Source organism: Myotis daubentonii, chromosome 3 (assembly GCF_963259705.1).
Source record: "Myotis daubentonii chromosome 3, mMyoDau2.1, whole genome shotgun sequence".
Classification (NCBI taxonomy): domain Eukaryota; kingdom Metazoa; phylum Chordata; class Mammalia; order Chiroptera; family Vespertilionidae; genus Myotis; species Myotis daubentonii.
Window position 1 is genome coordinate 165,580,735 of NC_081842.1, and position 18,671 is coordinate 165,599,405.

Below are 18,671 nucleotides of genomic sequence, written 5' to 3' on the forward strand. Positions count from 1 at the left end.
CAACAAAAAAACACTTCAATCTGTTAGTTTACAAGGAAAGAATAAGAAACTATGACTTGTGGAACGTCTTCTTTAACAGGAAACTTCCTGTTTCCAACGCTAGCAAGCAAAAGGAAGGATGCTGCCATTTTTGCATTGTATGATGGTTGGATTGAGTCCACGTGGGAGCTACCAAAGGAGAGAAGAAAAAAAATCAACGAGGAATTAAACCCGTTAAACTGTGTGGCGCCATTGTAAGAGCTGCTTCAGGAATCTATTTAGAAATCATTGCTTTTGTATCTGAATCATTACAGAGACACAGCATCACCTACTTCTTATTACTGCAAACATAGCAACAGTTGCCATGCTGGCGAGAGATTCACAGCACAAACACTGGAGTGAGGAGGGAGCTGGGCTGGGCGAGCTGGAGTCAGGCTGTGGAACAGCGCTGGTGCTGCTGCCTGCACAGATTTAATTAGGCTGGCTGTTCTCTTGGTTCCCATGCTGTGTCCTGTCAGACATTTCAGTAAAAGAGAAGCAGTCTCAAAAGCAGTGTTTTCGGACCAAGTCTTACTTTCAGTCTATTCAGTAATAGTCACTGCCAAAGGCAGGATCTGTGTGTTTTGATGTGCATAAGAGTGGGTGTAGGCCCTTGTTTTGGTTATGAATGGAGAAAGGGACAGGGTCTCTCTTCATTTCCGGGAATGAAAAACTCATAAAACTCTCATCATTAGAAAGTCGGGCTACTCGTTGTCCCAATGTCATTTCATCTAATTGGAAACTGAGAACTGTCACCATTTATTTAGTCTTTTGCCTCTGGCGAATCTTTGCAGGTTTCGTTCTTGTGGCTGGGAATTCGTTAATTAGTATTACAAAATGCTTGAAGAGGGAAGTATACTCTGGCTGGCCCTTTGGGTTATGAGCGAGCCCATTTCAGGTTGCTAACAAGCACTACTGAAGGATAGAAAAGAACAGGAAATTATAGCATTCGAATAGCCGTGGCAAGAGCTGCATCTCATTCTCTCTCAAGTGCATATGTTGTAACCTAGATGTGTCACTCACACACTCTTTGCATGCAAAGCTTTATGCTACAATAAATGCAGGTCCTTAAAGCTTATAAAAAAAGGTGCCACTTTTACACACAGAGGGCTCTTCTCATATCTTCATTTTTATTAATTTCCCATTTTTCATTACTTTCTCTTCTGAAGAGAAGTTTGTTTGATGTTCTTCTATTTTTTACTTTTTTTTTTCATGGAGAAAGCCTGTTTCAAACTAAGGGTGGTTTTAAAAGTCAAAGAACTGAAAGAAAGGAATGACATTTTCCACATGCCCTAACTTTAAGGTTGAAAGCCTTTGTTCAGTGTGAAATCTCCAAACCTTTCTCCTTTCTAGAGCAGTCAGAAGGGCTGGACGGCCCACATGAGATTTGTCAACTGGTTGCTAGGTGGCGCTAGAGAGCAAAGCAACCAGAAAATAGCCATGATATTGCCTTAGGTCTACATCAACTGAAAGGGAGTTCTTACATAGAGCCCTGCAGCAATTCAGCACAGATTATTTCCAATTCTGATGATGTTTAGGATACCAGTAGCATGAAAATCAGAGGGCACTAGCAATCAATTTATAGTCTTCTTTTTATTTTTATTTTTGTGTATATGTGTGCAAACAGGAATTCTTTGCTTATTTCACTATAGTGCATCTAAGTCTGTAATGAAGAGATTTTATGTAAATATAAATAGATAACTATGCTTAATTTTTGCCTCCATGCGAATAGTTATAACTTCCTGCAAGACCCCTTTCCACTTTCCTTAATTTACCCTCCTTATTAGCTGACATTAAGGGACATAATGAGAAGGTGTACCAAGTTCTTTCATACCCTCATATCAACATGAATAGCTGTTTTATGTACCAACCCCATACCCCATGATATTGAGAATTTTTCTGCTTTTGTTCATTAGAAAAAATTACGGACACCTCAAGAAGATTTGAGCTTAAAAAGAAAGAGATAAAAGGCAACTGGCAGGCATTATGGCACTTACTTAGATTCTCTCTGCTTTCCTTTTGCTTTTATATTTTTCCAGTGCAAACCCTTAATGACCTTGATATCTGACCTTCAGCAGGTGAGTGTCGCAAAACATTTTATATCCCAGAGGTGATAACTATCCCAGGATAAGAGCTGTCTGGTTCCTAGATTAGGCAAACCATGTCTAAGCCCTCCTCATTATATAAACAACTAGAGGTCCAGTGCACAAAATTCGTGCGCGGTGGGTGGGGGTTCCCCTCAGCCCAGCCTGTACCTTCTCCAATCTGGGACCCACAGGGATTGGGCCTAAACCGGCAGTCAGACATCCCTATCACAATCTGGGACCGCTGATTCCCAACTGCTCGCCTGCCTGCCTGCCTGATTGCCCCTAACCACTCTGCCTGCCAGCCTGATCACCCCTAACCACTCCCCTGCCAGCTTGATCAATGCCTAACTGCTCCCCTGCCAGTCCCATTGCCCCCAACTGCCCTCCCTTGCCGGCCCTGTCACCCCTAACTGCCCTCCCCTGCCGGCCTGGTCGCTCTATGCAGCCTGCTGTTCAGTCATTTGGTGGTCCCTCACTAATGCCCCTGCTGGCCTGGTTGCCACATGCAGCCTGCTGCTCAGTCATTTCGTCATCCCTAACTAACCCCCATGCCAGCCTGGTCACCCCACACAGCCTGCTGCTCAGTCGTTTGGTTGTCCCTCACTAACCCCCCTGCCTGCCTTGTCATCCCACTCAGCCTGTTTGGTCGTCCATTCGATTGTTTCGGATCTGATGGCCCGTGGCTCTTTATATATAGAGAGAGATGTGAGTAAGGCCTATATAACTTAAGTGAGTTAGTAAGGCAACATGTTCTACTAGCTCAGAAGACATTGTTGAAGGAAGAGTTTGATACTAATTTGATGTGTTGGTACACACTGGGGTCTTTTACAAAGTCTACAGATGTCATATTTTTAATAAGTATTTAATAAGTAAAGAAACAGTTTAAAAAGCCAAAGATGCTAAGTTTTTAGTGTTTCCTTAAATTTATAAATATTAAAATTATTCATTTGCAGAATCAGCTAAAAGATTCTGGGCTTTCCTTATGTTTATGAGTTAAAAATTGAAGTATTTTTCTTTATTTCCAGGTTTAAAAAACTCATGACATCCTCATTATTAGACAGTCTATTTGTTGCCCCAAAACATCAGCTAAAAGGTTATTTTAAAAATACAGTGAATGTAATTGACTACTGTAGTAGAGAATATATTTATGAGCAAATGGAAAAAAAGTCTAGTTTTACTATGTGCTTCATAAAGAAATCATACTGAAATAGAGTTAGCCTTAAAACTGGTCCCCAAGTGTCTAGAGGGAAAGAGTTTGTCCCTTTATATATTATAATTGGTTTTTGCTGTTTTGGAAATATGGCCAGGGAGCCAGGCTAGCTTCCAGAGACATGATTAAAGAAGATAGAGAGGGCAGGGTTAGGCCATGGCATGCTGGTGAATGAGACAGCAGATGTAGTTTGTTGTGCTCAGGTTAGGTCTCTGTCAGTGCCGGCAGCTGATTATAAATATCTGCTATGGACAGGCATAAGCTGAGGTAAAGTGGCTAGTATCAGAGGTAGTCAGAGTTAGAAGGGAAATATTCCCTGCATAGACTGATAGTGCACTGTGCTCCATTGGATGGGGCCCAGCTTTAGAGTGAGGTTCTTCAGCACTCTGGATAGTTCCCAGCTGATTCTCCTCAAAGCCAAAACCAGAGGCTAGAAGTTGCTGCTTCTTATACAGATGTTTCAAACGTGTTGGTTAAGCTTATTCTCCAGAAACAGTGTGGTATGATGAAAACACTACCAGGCAGACCCTGAAGCAACTATTAACTACCATTTTCCACTATATGATCTTATACAAATTACTTAAATTATTTGAGTTTCACATTTTTCTAACCTGAAAGATGAAAACCATGAAGCTTACTTAATAAGATTGTTGTGAAAATTGAGTGGCCATGTTTGTAAGGATTTATCATGATCATTCATTTCTTTCAATTATGTATTTAGCACCTATCATGTGCCAAACAGTGTTCTTAGTATTGGAGATACAGCATCAAAAAGGAGAGAAGTTCATGCCTTCCCGATGTTTACAGTTCAGTGTAGATACCAATAAAATGGTTGGCTAAAACGATAATTCCAGATGGATGTAAGTGCTATGAAGTTGCTCTCCTACCGAGTCTTGCTGGTCTAAAGCTTGAATTTTATTGGACCACATGGGGAAACACAGCATGGGCCCAAGTAAAGTGGGAGGTCAGATAAGAAATAAAGCAAAAGTTCTCAAAGCACAACCCCAGGGTGAACCAGGAAAAATTAAATCCATTCTAAACACAGAGATGCAGAGGATAAGTGTCCTACTTCATTCTTGGATTCAGAAAAGGTGAGAAAATTAGAAGTAATGTATTTATCCTGAGAAGTTTCATCCACAAGCCCACACAGATACATGTTTTAGACCAAAAACATTACTACACATGTTTCGTAAGACTCCAAGTTGAAGTTTGAAAGTGTTTCTGAGAAGCTAGTTTCCCTATATAATCAGCAAAAGCAAATTATTTGTGAAGCCAGGTACACCAAATAAGCAGGGGGGGAGAAGGAGTTGCCAGAGATAAAGTTTGAAGAAACATGAGCTCAAAATACAAACAAAAATCTCTAAATACATTATGAAATGAGGAGCAAGAATGAGCAGAAGTAACAAACTAAATAATTAGATTTATAAAGACTGCAATGGTTAGAAATATCAGATATTCAAATATAGAATATAAAATAAATATATGTGAATAAAAAAGCAATTAAAAGCACATGGAAAGAATAAAACATTTTCAAAACTGTCGTCAAGTTGCAAAAAAATTTAAACTTCTACCAAAAATAATAATTAGAAATTAATTGAAATCATATTAGATCTAACTACTGAGAGTATATGTGAACTGGAAGATAGATTTGAAGAAATTACCAGGAGCAGCATATAGAAAGTATAGGGTAGGAAACAAATATAAAAGACATTGATGAATTTGAAAAATAGAGTAAGAAAATCTAAAATACTTCTAGATTTCCAGAAATAGAGAAGAAAGAACATGGGATAAAGAAATATTAGAAGAGGTAGTGGCTGAATATTATCCAGGATGTATGAAAGATGTCAATTCTCTGATTCTATGCACCCAACAAATTCAAAGCAAGAAAAGTAAATTAAATCTATAATTACTCACAATATAGTTAAATTGTAGGATATCAAAAACAACAAGAAGTTCTTACAGCAGTTAGAAAGGGCAGATTGAAAACAAATAGAATCACAAGTGAAATATTAATATAAACAAGTCAGAAACATGTGGGATGGATCTTGAAGGTGCAAGTCAGAAGTAATTAAACAACTCAAATCCTATATCAACTAAAATATATTTCATGACAGGAGGAAAATATGTTTATTTTTTTTAATCCTCATCACCTGAGGGTATGTTTTTTAAAAAGAGAGAAAGGAGAGAGAGAGAGAGAGAGAGAGAGAGAGAGAGAGAGAGAGAGAGACATCAATGTGAGAGAAAAATGTCCATTGATTCATTGGTTGCCTCCTGTACATGCCCCAAACAGGAATAGAATCTGCAACCTAGGTATGTGCCCTGATCAGGAATCGAACCCACAACCTTTTTGGTATATGAGACAATGCTCCAACCAACTGAGCCACCTTGCCAGGGCTCAGATGTTTACTTCTAACAGAATTATGTTAAATAAATATTTAAAGATACATTTGAAGAAAATGAAAATTATCTAGGAGGAAGGTGTGAAATGTAAGCATAATTATTAATTACATAGTAAATATGGGTCAGTCTAAATAAACCATAACTGTATAATATAAGTAAATAATATCTATGATGTGGAATTTTTAGAAATCATGATTAAAGTAAGGACAGAAATATAAAATTCAAGAGGGAATGATGTGCAACTAAAATGTTCTAAGATATCATGTTTGTTTGGGAGTAGAACAAATATACTGAATATAGAATGTGTTAAATAATGTGTTAAAGTTTCTAAGGTACCCACTAAAGAATAGAAAAGTGGAGAGCATATTCAAATAATCCAAAAGAATACAGACAAACAAAAAAGGATAAGGTGAGAAAAAAATACAGAGAATAAAATAATATGGTAACAATGAATTCAAATTATTTCAGCAATCACAATGAATATAACAATCAATATGACAAAAGGTGTATAAGAACCTCACAGAGAAGATTATAAAATCTAACTAAAATACGTTAACGAACATCTAAATAAGTGTCAAAATATACTGTGTTCATGAAACAGGAAATTCAAAATAATAAAAATGTCAGATCTTCCTATATTGATCTATAGTTTTAAAATATCTAATCAAAATCCTTTTGTATCTGTGTGTGTGGAAAATGCAAGCTGATTATAAAATTTATATGGAAGATGAAAAAAACAAGAATGGTCAGGAATAGTCAGGATGAGACCTATTCTACCAGATGTCAGGACTTTCAATTAAAAGTGTGCACTATTGGCACAGGGGTAAATAAATATCCCTGTGCAACATAATAGAAAACTGAAAACAGAGCTACCTAAATGAGGACCCTCGATATAGGAAAGAACTACTACTACAGATCAGTTGGGAAAGGAATGCCTATTCTTTTTAAGAAGAAAGGAAAAAATATTCCTAATCATTACTTCATGTTTGTTCTTCATCCTATTCTCTTTATATCTGAACTACATCTCCATCATCTGCCTCTTTTTTCTTAATTATCTCAACTCAAAGCAACCTCTCCTTTTATAACCCCACTGGGAATTAATGTCAGTCACTTCTCTTCTCACACATTCTATACTTTTCTTTATTAAAAAGAAATAGGTGGACAATACGCCCTAATGATGAGGAAGTGGGGTGGAAAGAAGCTTGAGTTAGCTGGTGGTTCATTGTTTTTGGACAAAAGGATATTTGAAATTAATAGAACTGTAGGGATCAAAAACTTTCATAGCCCAACTAATGATTCTCCTAATCCTATATAATGAAAGTCTAATATGCTAAGTGTCTGGTCAGCTGGTTGGCCATTCAACCAATCAAAGCATAATATGTTAATGATATGCTAAGGCCTCTCAACCGCTCGCTATGATGTGCACTGACCACCAGGGGGGCAGACGCTCCGACCCGTAGGTTAGCTTGCTGCTGGGGTCTGGCTGATCAGGACTGAGTGAGATGGGCCGGGCACACCCTGGACCCCTCTCAGGTTCCTCTCAGCCCTGATCATGCACCGGTGGGTCCCTCAGCCTGGCCTGCACTCTCTCACAATCCAGGATCCCTCAGGGAATGTCAGAGAGTCAGTTTTGGTCCAATCCTGCAGGCCAGGCCGGAGGGACCCCATTGGTGCACGAATTCATGCTCTGGGCCTCTAGTTTATTATAAATTAAAAAATTTAATATTTACTACATACAGTTAAATCATAAAGAAGATAGTATAGGCACCTGAATAAAGCAGAAAAGAAGAAAATTTCTGTCCTTATTTATGAGTTAATGGGGAATTAAAAATAATTACAATATAAAACAAAATAATGTAAGTGCATAAAGTGGCACAAAGTGCTGTGGCCCTTGGAAAGGCCCAGATGGGGATGAGGTAGCCCCAGAAAAAGCTCCCTCATTAAGCTGATTGAGCTAATACTGAAAGCTGATTAATATTTTGACAAGGTAGAGAGGGGATTAAGATTTAAAATTAAAATAAAGGAATAGGTTGACAGTAGGTAAAGCATAGGGCCTGAATGGAAAATGGTAGAACTTTCAGGTTGCCTATAATGTATGTCACCAGGGATTCTATTGTTATTTTGTGCAGGAAATTCTTTATTTTGTAGAATTGTCCAAAACATTGTAGAAGTTCAACACTCTGTCTCCAGGGCCACTAAGCATCACTAGCACCTTCCTAGTCATTGGGACTACTAAAAATGCCTCACACGGCTCCTAAAACCCCAGAATGCATTTGAGGAATGACAGTGTCCCTCTCTGACTAGCACCAGTGGAATGTATGATGCTCCGTGGGAGTTAAAATGGAAACGTGTACCATTGACCCTTTGCAGTTCCAGGAAGAGAGACTTGCACTTAAATTTTAGAGGCAATGGAGAATTATTGATGGTTTTAAAGTAGGGTAATGACATACTTTAATTCTATAGAAGTAAGAATATGCTGGCAGTAGAGGGGTAAGTGGATTAGGACATGGGGAAGCTGGAAGGGGAGAAGAATTAGAGACTTCACAAAGGAAGCAGCTCAGTTACGGTCGGATATATCTGGGCGTTAACTGTGTGCATGAGTGATGGATGTGTGTATGATGTGTGTGTGTGTGCGCGCGCGCGCGCGTGTGTGTGTGTGTGTGTGTGTGTGTGTGTGTGTTAGAGGGAGGGAGTTGGGAGAGAGAGACAGAAAAATAGGACAGAGTTGAAGCCATGAAATCACAAGAAAACTCAAGAAGGGAGAAACAAGACGGGAGGAGTTTGCAGAGATCATGAACACGGTGCTGAAACTTGATTGTGGTGAGCTGGCAAGAAGGAGGGTTTTGAAGAAAAGAGAACATTTAAGGAGACAGAGGGAAGTTTCAGTACAAAATAGCACATAGGAGAGGTGGTATTAAAAAGAGGAGTATCTGACCTTCGGCGATAAGGAGGAGACACTACTGGTTTTTATTTGATAAATATCTGCTCCACAACAGCAAATGGACCCAATCCTCTCATGACTGTTTTTTTTTTTCTTTTTCTTTTATCATTCCTTCTAGGAACATCAGTTTCATGATGCTATCGTCCTACTCATTTGCTGCATTCCGGAAAAACTGTGTGTACATTAAAATTTTATAACTTATATTCAACTTTTATAAGTTGAATTGAATTTTAAGTGCACTATGCAAGGTTTCTATTTAAAGGCACCCTTTGATGGGCCCTTTTGTAATGTGAGAAATTAATTCCAAATGTATGTGTTTTACGGTTCCAAACTCTGCATCTCTGTTTTTCTTCTCCTGGACAGCTAACTAGGTCATAGCATTCTATTCTCAGAGCCCCAGCCCCACACAAACACTAATTGGTTTTCGCATCTGAAAGGTTGTGCATCACTTTGCCATTTCTAAATTTACATGATATAATCCATGTACAAAATGGGAGACTTCAGACCTTGCGGGAGGAGCAAGTGCCACATGCTTAGTTTTCCAAATATATCTAGAGACACAAAATATTTTAAAAGAGGCAGAACTTCACGCATGCCTTCCTCAATCTCAGATTTCACCAATTTGTCATTTCAGCAAGAATGACTGAATTCCTTTTTTTTTTTTTTAATCCTCACCTGAGGATATTTTTTCCATTGATTTTTAGAGCGTGTGGAAGGAAGAGGGAGAGACAGAGAGAAACACCAACATGAGAGAGACACATCGATTGGTTGCCTCCCGCACACCTCCGACCAGGGCCGGGAACCTGCAACCGAGGTAAATGCACTTGACCGGAATCAAACCTGGGACCCTCAGTCCACAGGCTGATGCTCTATCCACTGAGCTAGACTTGTTAGAGCAGAATTACTGAATTTCTATTACCTGTGGAGCAATATCTGATACATTTCCCATCTTGACATTGATTTTATAAAGGAAAATAATCATCACTAAAAATAAATATGCAAACAAACAACCAAAACCCCCCATCAAATAAAGAATTATATAATTATAGGCTGCAAACTTCATAACCAAACTTGTTACACATAAATGTACCATTTTAAAGATAAGTGTTGAAGGCTCTGAGACCCGAAACTGGGAACATACATTAGTGAGAACTCCAGGCCAAATCTTGTCCTCATTTTTTAAAGCATGATGCCAGGCTAAAAATTACACTTTGTGTGATTTTAATGAAAGTTAGAATGCCTCTTAGATCAGAGGTTACTAGTACATTGCAAAGACTTTGGAGAGAGACCGCCGGGTAATCAGCCTTCATAATGTTCTCCTTTGGTCCCAGCTGCTGATTCACCTGGGCTCCCACTTTCCTCTTCCATTTATTCTATCAGTTGCATCCCCTTCCCACAGAGTGACTGGCAGGCTAGCAGTGTAGCATTCTCTCCTCGCATGTGTCTCATACTCGGATGTATATTGGAATCACCTGGGGAATTTAAAAGATTCTGGTGTCTGGGTGTCACCCCCATGGATTCTGGTTTAATTGGTCGTGGGCATTGGTGCCTGTAAAAGCTCCCCAGGGATTCTAATGTAAAGCCGAAGCTGAGAGCCACTGTCTTCCAGGCTGTTAAACTCCTGGCTCTGCTGGAGTTAGTTCATCAGTTCGTGCATCCTCAGGCTCTTTGACTTTAAGAACCTATTGATCTCTTGTCTCACTTGTTCTGTCTTTCATATACTACACAAGCTGAAAAGGCAGGCGTGGGAGGAGTAGCTGAATTCTTTCTCTGACCCAATTCCAGAAGAAACTGGAAGAAGTCTAGCAGATATAAGTACTGGGAAAATATATCAAGTATCTGCAAAGTGCCACTTCCTGTACCAGAGAAATTCTTAAAGCATAGGAGAGTCCTGGGTGAGAATTCCCACTCTGCCTCCATAACCTTAGGAAAGTTGCTTACCCTTTCTTTCTAAGCCTCAACTTCCTCATCTATAAAAATTGGAATACTGTACTCCCTAGGGCTCACTTAGATGATTATTCAAAGTGTTTAAAATAGTACCCAGCACGCAGCAGATGCTCAATAGTGATAGCCACTTAAATGAAACAAATAGAGAAAACAGTTAAAGCTTGTTTACTGATTATGCCCCAAATTAATAATAATTATGATTTATAGAGACAATTTATCCAATTTTTTATAAAACATTTATTATATATTGGCTTTATGCCAATCACACTGCAAAGTACTAGGGATATAGTTATGAATAAAAGATATTCTTACCTTGGTGAATTTTACACCTTAGCTAAATGCTTTACCTATTCTGGAGTTAATTGCAAGCAGTCCAAAGACTGAGCTTGCTATAGGGAAGGTACAACTAGCAAACTGATCTTCCATGCACACTCACAGCAAATGCTTAGAGTGTACCAGGTTGTTAAGAGAAATTTTAATCAAGTAAACAGACACTTACTAGAGTTCCATAACAGTCGTGAAGGAGGGTATAAAATAGCTTATGAGGCTATCAAAAGCTGCATCTTAAAAAATGGGTTTTCCCCACCCCATTCAAGCAGTTTTATGAAGAGTGGTAGACCTCTCTGGGTTCTTGAAGGTCAGAGAATCTGTGTTCCCTCCAGCACAAACTCACCCAATTGGGATTGCTACTGTGTCTTCCATGCTGTATAGTTGTCTACGAACTGTAAGTTGTTTGACTTGCTTGTATTATAGGAACTTGTATCCTTTGCTTTAGTCTTCTGGTATCTTTCCATCGATCACTCCTGTGATGGTACTGCCTCTCCCAAGAACAATCCTGAGAGCTGGTAGGTAACTTTGCCCAAGGTCACTGAGCTGGTAAATGGTAAGGTTAAGCCTGAACCTCCAATGTGTCTGATTCCACTGCCCATCCTCTTAACCTCCGCCTCAAGCAGACAGACCTCAGCTGACTGTGCTTTGGACATCTCAAAATCTGACTGTTCAGAGGATTAATTTTAAAATCACAAGCAAAGAATAAGAAGATCAGATGGAACTAGAAGACGATATTGTGACTGAAACTAATCTAATCTTGGCCTGTGAGCCCCTTATGAAATTATGTGAGAGACTGGAATCCAATAAAGCCTTGTGTTCAGTATGCCCAGTTTTCAATCAAACTTGCTGATACTTAATCTCATGACATTCCTAGATTAAAGGCTTCATGATTCTCTTCAAAGCTGCAGCTACAACTCTTTTGTTAGACCGGGAATATAACAACTGCGGCTAAAGAGGCAACAGTAGCTGTTTGTAGATGGTGTCAGGTCCTTGCTAATCTTTCTCCACCTTAATGATAAATATTTGTACTCCGATGACAGTGTGTGTGAGTGCACATAGGTAACAGATCATGTTTAAATGCTCTGGAGTTCATGTGGAAGGACGGAGATTTTAAGCCAGTCTTTTCTGATTTTCCTTGCGTTGTAGTGCACACTTTCTCGGGTATCTGTTGGGCTCACAGTGATTGCCTCTTCTGTTTCCCATCCAGAACAAGGATCCCTGGCCATCATATTTATATTCATGAAAGACAACCAAACCTCCACTTCAACCACATTTGCTTAGACCAGAGGTGGCCTTTATATCCAAAAAGGGCCAATCACAAACTCTAGGAACACATGAGCAAGAAATAAATGCTATGGTTGTATATCCTTGAGTTTTGGCTGAATAATATTCTATTGTATGGATACCACATTTTGTTTATTCATCTGGTGATGGATCTATGTGTTGTTTCCATCTTTTGGCTATAGTGCTGCTATAAACATTTGAATACAAGTATTTGTGTTCAATTCTAATGGGTATATATATACCTAGGAGTGGAGTTGCTGGGCCATGTGATAATTCTAGAATGCTGACCTTTCCATGTTCAGATCTGCAAAAAGAATTCTTAGTTCCTGCATAAATAATTCTTCATTGGATTCTGTAAGATAACCCCAGAATATTTTCAGTAATTTTCCTTTGTTGCTGTAGCTAGACAATTCTTGCTTAAGCTAGAGTTAATTGCTATTACTTGAAACTCAGAGAACCTAAACTAATAGACTATATATATATATATATATATATATATATATATATATATATATATATATATCTCATAATATTATTAAAGAAATGGGCTCAAAAATTCCTCTTTCAAAGTTTGCCACAAGGGTGGTAAATCCCCCGTGACACTAATCAAATTGGGTGACTAACCTGATGAGATTCTGGAATCTGACTTGCCTCTCAGACTGTTGCTTAGATGACCCCTTACCTTTGGGACCAGGCGGCATAAGACCTTGCGTTTAGAGCATATTCCAATTCAAAACGACTCCTTAAAGCTGCCACATGGCTCCGGCCAGGTCCTCCTTTGCTCACCAGACAATCAGAAGAAGAGGAAGGAGAGAGAGACCCGCTGCTGTTACTCGATGCAGGAGACATCAGCTGAGTGAAGGAGGAGCAGTTTTAATTACTTAATAAATCCAACAGGCTTAAAGGCATAGGAGAGAATATGGCTTTATTTTAACCTTCTATTCTAGGATTTCTCCTATTTTAATTTTTATTCCTCTCAGCTTGCTTTTGGCTTTTCCTTTTAACCTCTGATGGCAACATCTGGCTAGCTTACTTTACTTTTGTGACCTAGTTCTATATTGAGAGCTGGCCCATTAAATGTATGCTCATTTTTCAGAAAACAGAGTAGGCTCAAATCAGATTCATGAAATAGATATTTAAAAGGTTATTATTTAATGGTTAAAAGATTTTCTACATTTTTTACAATGGTGATAAAATTCAGGGCAGAGTCCTTTAAATTGTAGCTTAAAATTACTTTTACATAAAATTATTCCCTTTGCATAAAATGAATTTACACTTTTCCAAGAATGTGTCCATTTTATAAAATGAAGAATAATGTCTGGTAAGTATGAGGACTAAACAGAGTTGTGAAAGACTTTTTAAAAATAGTTACAAATAGTTAAGCATAACTAGAAAACAGAAAAGTATGAGGAAAGAAAATGAGAAAGATAAGAGGAAAAATAGAAGAGTAGTTTTCTTGAGTTTTTTACAACCTTGCTGCCTTGCTGTTTTTTCATTCTACCTAACCCTGCTCAGAACATTAGTGCTATTGACATTATAATTTCATAAAGACATGTAGACGGTAGACTTTGGTTTAAAAAAAATAACATATGTAAATTCTAGGCTCTTCATAGTAGCCGTGACATTTCTAAGTAAAGCTCTGAGAGTCATGTCATGTTGGTGTTGAAACAAACCTTCAAACTCTTCAATGATCAAATTTCTTCTGTGTATCATTTTTAAGCCAGCTTGGTAGGCTGGCGGGGACCTCCAGTGATGAGGAACTCACTGCCTCCAGATTTCTTTATTTATCTCAGGAGAGCTCTAACCATTAGAAAGCTCTGTCTCAAAATAAACCAAATCTGCTTTTGCACTTGATATCCATATGTTGGCCCAAAGAAAACAAGGCCAATCCCTTAGCCATATGATAGTTCTTCAGATACTTAAAGACAGCTGTTGGGCTCATCCTAATTTTTTCTTCTCTGGGACAAGCATCCCAGCTTCCTTTAATTGGTTCTCAAATACATGATTTTCAATCTGTTCACCACTTTGATCTCTCTTTTCTAAAGTTTTTGTCCCAGTTTTAATTATCCTTTTAAAAGGACATAACTGGGTATTATTTCCTTTGGCCATCTCAGAACAGAGAAGTCTCTCTTAACTTTATTTTAAATGAAGATCTGATGAGCAGTGCCTTCTTGCCCTTGGTCTACCCGTGGTCAGCAAACTGCAGCTCGCGAGCCACATGCGGCTCTTTGGCCCCTTGAGTGTGGCTCTTCCTGAGCCTTAGGAGTACCCTAATTAAGTTAATAACAATGTACCTACCTATATAGTTTAAGTTTAAAAAATTTGGCTCTCAAAAGAAATTTCAATCGTTGTACTGTTGATATTTGGCTCTGTTGACTAATGAGTTTGCCGACCACTGGTCTAAACCACTGACTAAAATGTTGAAGAGCAGAAAGGATAGAGCCCTATGAAACTTCCATAAGTCAAGCCCCTTAAAGCTGATTATGGTCCGTTAATTAGTGTAACCCAGTCCAGCAAATTCTCTTGCATATTGTCCATAATTATTCATCTTCTCCACTAGAGGAGATTTGTGCTAAGAGGCTTGGTCAATATAACAAGACAAGCTAATTTAGCAGATCTTAGTATTGTTCCTGTTTCTGGAATCTACCCTATGATCTACTTGGATATATTCCCAGGCTTGAAGCAATCATATTTCAGACATAAAGGTTCAAAGAGAGAGAGTACTTGGAAATCAAGGCATCTCTCCACACCCAAGGCCTCTGGCTGATGCTTTCGTTGGCGGGGCATCTGCAGCCCCACGAAATATATGACTTCTCCCCACATTGTATGTTTCAGGACAGAGGAGAAGGGAAAGGACGTTTTATGCCCAAAGACTGAAGTTTCCTTCTACTACGTAAAAGGCTACCTCTTTGAAGGAACCAGTTAAGAGTCATGAGCCAGAGTCATCATTGCAGATCACAGCAGGCAGCAATTGTAGACTAGAAAGCCTTTTCCACTAGACTAGATTCCAGTGACTATGTTGAGATTTTTTGGGTGGTGGAGGGGAAGAAAATATTCTTTGACTAGTTCCACTTTGAAATTTAGTTGTGCAATCTCAGGTTGATGCTGTTTCCCCCCACTTCATGCCCCTTCTCTCCATATGTGCGTATATATGCAGGCCTGTATGTGTGATGCTCATTCTCCTATTCTATAACTCTCATTTGCATTTGGGAATATATTATTTTTGAATTAGTGCTCATGTTTTACTTCCTTGCCTATTTTCAAATGCTATCTCCTTACCAGGTGTATAGAAAATTGAGGCAATTATAGAGAAAATTAAAGCAAGCAGCTCCTTGATATTAAGGGAAGAAAATTCCATTAACCTGATTACCAACATATTTCACTTTGTGCAATATATGTGTAGCATAAAAGCAATGCCTCCCAATTAATGTATGCACTAATTATAGTGATAATTTTTCCTTTTCTCATTGAACATAAATGAACAATGGCTTAATATTTTAGCTTAAGTGTCACTATATGTAGGAACATGTATATAAAAAATTAGTTTAAATAGTTAAGTTCTAACATATTTGTTATTATTTTCAAATTTCTACATATCAATATTTTTAACCTGGGTATGCCATTTGCCTGCCTGATTGTTATTGAAAGGGCCCCCAATTGACCCTGGATTTGCCTTTGTCTCCCTAGATGCAGTCAGTTCTGCTCCACCCTGGGAGCCTAATTAACAAGGTGAAATAGAACAAAGTTATGGACCCTCACACCCTCTTTCCATGAGCACCATTTACCTACATTCCCCAACATCCTTGGACAGTCAGGACTTTTTTAATGAACACATTTCAGAAGCTAAATTTCTTACCTCAATGTTGCAGAGGCACTCTTCTAACTTGGTAACAACTTCAGAAAATTCAGGTCTTCCCTGTAAAATAAAGAAAGGACTTGTCTCCCCAAAGAATAAAAGAAAGGCAACACTGCTTGGATTTTAAAATAGGGTATTTGCATTTGTAAAGAATGAGATAAACAAAAATGTATATTTTTATTTAAAATACACTTGTATTGAAGTGTTAATTGAATGTTCCTTTGCTGTTCAGGGAGGGATGTTGAGTCTCCTGATAAGAGTTTTAAGTCAGAATTTGCAACTACATTCAGATAAAAAAATAGCGGAAAAGCTTTAATTAGCTTTGCATGTTTTTAAATGGCAGGTTTTCCTCTTCAAAAGGAAAGAATAAAGTGAATCCTAAAAACTATTAACTATTTCTGTGCCTTCTACTGTCCAAGTCTCTATAGGAAAAGAATTGCTAAAGCTAATTTTATAATTAGCTTCACTTTTGAAAATACCATCTCAGATTCAAAGCTAAGATCAATAGAAAACTCACGACCATGTCCTATTTTATGGGTTTAAGATAAACTTTGTACCTTCAAAAAGTGCCATTAAAGACATTGTCCACTATGAACCTCCATGTCTGATGAGTTTGGTTAAACAAACATTTATCATAATCTGATTACATTTCGTGTTTTGTTCTAGTTGCTAGGATTAGAAAAGTGATTAAGAATCTATGAAAAAAATTCTTGGAATTTTTGAAAATGTTGGTCTCTTCTGAAGAAATTATATACCTCCTTTGTCCGATCCTAAGGACTACATAACCTATCATTTCTCCTTTTATGAAACTTTCACTGCCGGGAGGTAGATAGCCCAATTTAACATTCAGGTGCAATAACCAACTAATTTAGATTTTTAGGAGAACAATTTCTCCCTTAATATCTAACTCTCCCCCGAGGATACTGCTTCTCCACAGCCCTCCCAAGTGGAAGCTGTTTTCTCTTGCATATTCCTTGTACCTCTAGGTTGGTGGGTGCTGCGATGGGGCAAATGTGGGTCTTTGTCTTCCTCATTTTCAAATGCTTTCTCCTCTAAAAACTACCAGCTTTTTCAGTTATTCTGTTGAGTCACGCTCCCTCATTCTTTGAAGGTTTTAATGTCACTGCTCACTATCATGCTCTTAGTGTTTCATTATCCAAGTAGATAATTATTACAATGGCCTGACCTGTGGGCTCCTTGGTCTCTTCTTTTGCAATGATCTGATCCTCCACCTTCCCTTAGTCCCTTAGCTCCCTTGGTAATACCCCTAGGCCCTATTACTAACAATGATGGATGGCCCTCCTTGTACTCTGTCCTCTCAAGCTCCCTCAGATCACTCTTTAGACTCCAAGTCCTTTCTTTCTAATTCACTTCTTCTGGAATCACGGTGCCAAAAATCTTTGACCACACAAACCATCTTATCAGTTAAAAAAAAAACCCAACTTTTTATTATGGCCATTTTAAAATATGCCCTAAAGTAAGAAAGAAGAGTACAATAACTCCCCCCATGTATATGTTATTCAAACTTAAAAACCATGTTTCTGCTAATATTGTTTCATCTAGCTATCTATTGTCTAATCTATATTTCCTGTTTTTTTTTGTTGTTGTTGTTGTTCATTTTGCTCTCTTGTCACTGTCACCACTCACTCACCTCATTTTCTCCCTTACTTTGCTTAGATTTCATTGACAATCATAATCAGTCTCTTCCACACAGCCTCAACTCCCTTGCCTTATCATTTATTTTGTACACTACTGGAAAACTCTCCATGTTAATTAAATACATCTTAATTGGTCTTACTTCAAAATCATGACCCTCTAACTACAAGTGGGCCCTCAGTACAGCCTAGAGAGCCTTCTACAAATTTCTAGCTTACTTTCTCACACTCCACATGGCTATTTTGTACCTTCCCCTCTTTCCTCAAACCTCTAGTTCCCACTCCTACATTGACTACCACCTATGTCTAAACCCACATAATCTACTTTCACTTCTATTTCGATAGATGCACTTTGCCTACTTCTATCCAATTCCTTCACTGTGTACTAGTTCTTATCTCTACTAAAGGACATTGCTCTAACAATAATTCTCCCTTTTATTTTTTTGGCATCATTGATGTTCCCTTTCTATTATTTAATCCCATCAACACAGAGTCATACTATAAATTTGCCCCAGTTAAAAACAAATAAACAACAATATGATAAAACTCTTGACTCCACTTCTTCCTCAAGCTATTACTCCACTTTTCTGTTTATCAAATTTGCTCTAAAGTCTTGCCTAAATTTACAGTTTCCTATTCGCCTCCTTCGATTTGCCCTCTACCCCAATCAAGCTTTCTTCTATTATACTCTGCTGAAACTGCTCTTGTCAAAGACACAAAGACCTACTTCTTTATCACTAAATGTAATGGTTAGGTCTCAATGCCCATCTTACTTGAAACAGCAGTAAATACAAATAATCATTAATTTGCCCCTGAAATATCTTCATTTGAATTTGAGATCATTACTTTCTTATCATGCTTCTCCTCTCTCACTTGCCATTTCTCAGTCTTCTCTTTTGGTTTCACTTCCCTCTATCTTTAAATTTTGGCTTGTACCAGGACT

General features: G+C 38.2%; 1 protein-coding gene across 1 annotated transcript in view; it reads right to left on the reverse strand.

Annotated features, from left to right (window-relative positions):
• The window catches only part of TNNI3K (TNNI3 interacting kinase), a 310,118-nt gene that overhangs the window by 35,195 nt on the left and 256,252 nt on the right, over nucleotides 1-18,671 (reverse strand). The window contains exons 23-24 of the mRNA XM_059689176.1: nucleotides 16,074-16,133; nucleotides 12,900-13,069 (exon numbers count right to left, since the gene is read on the reverse strand). Of these exons, the coding sequence (XP_059545159.1) occupies nucleotides 12,900-13,069; nucleotides 16,074-16,133 (230 nt within the window). The remainder of the gene's footprint in view (nucleotides 1-12,899; nucleotides 13,070-16,073; nucleotides 16,134-18,671) is intronic.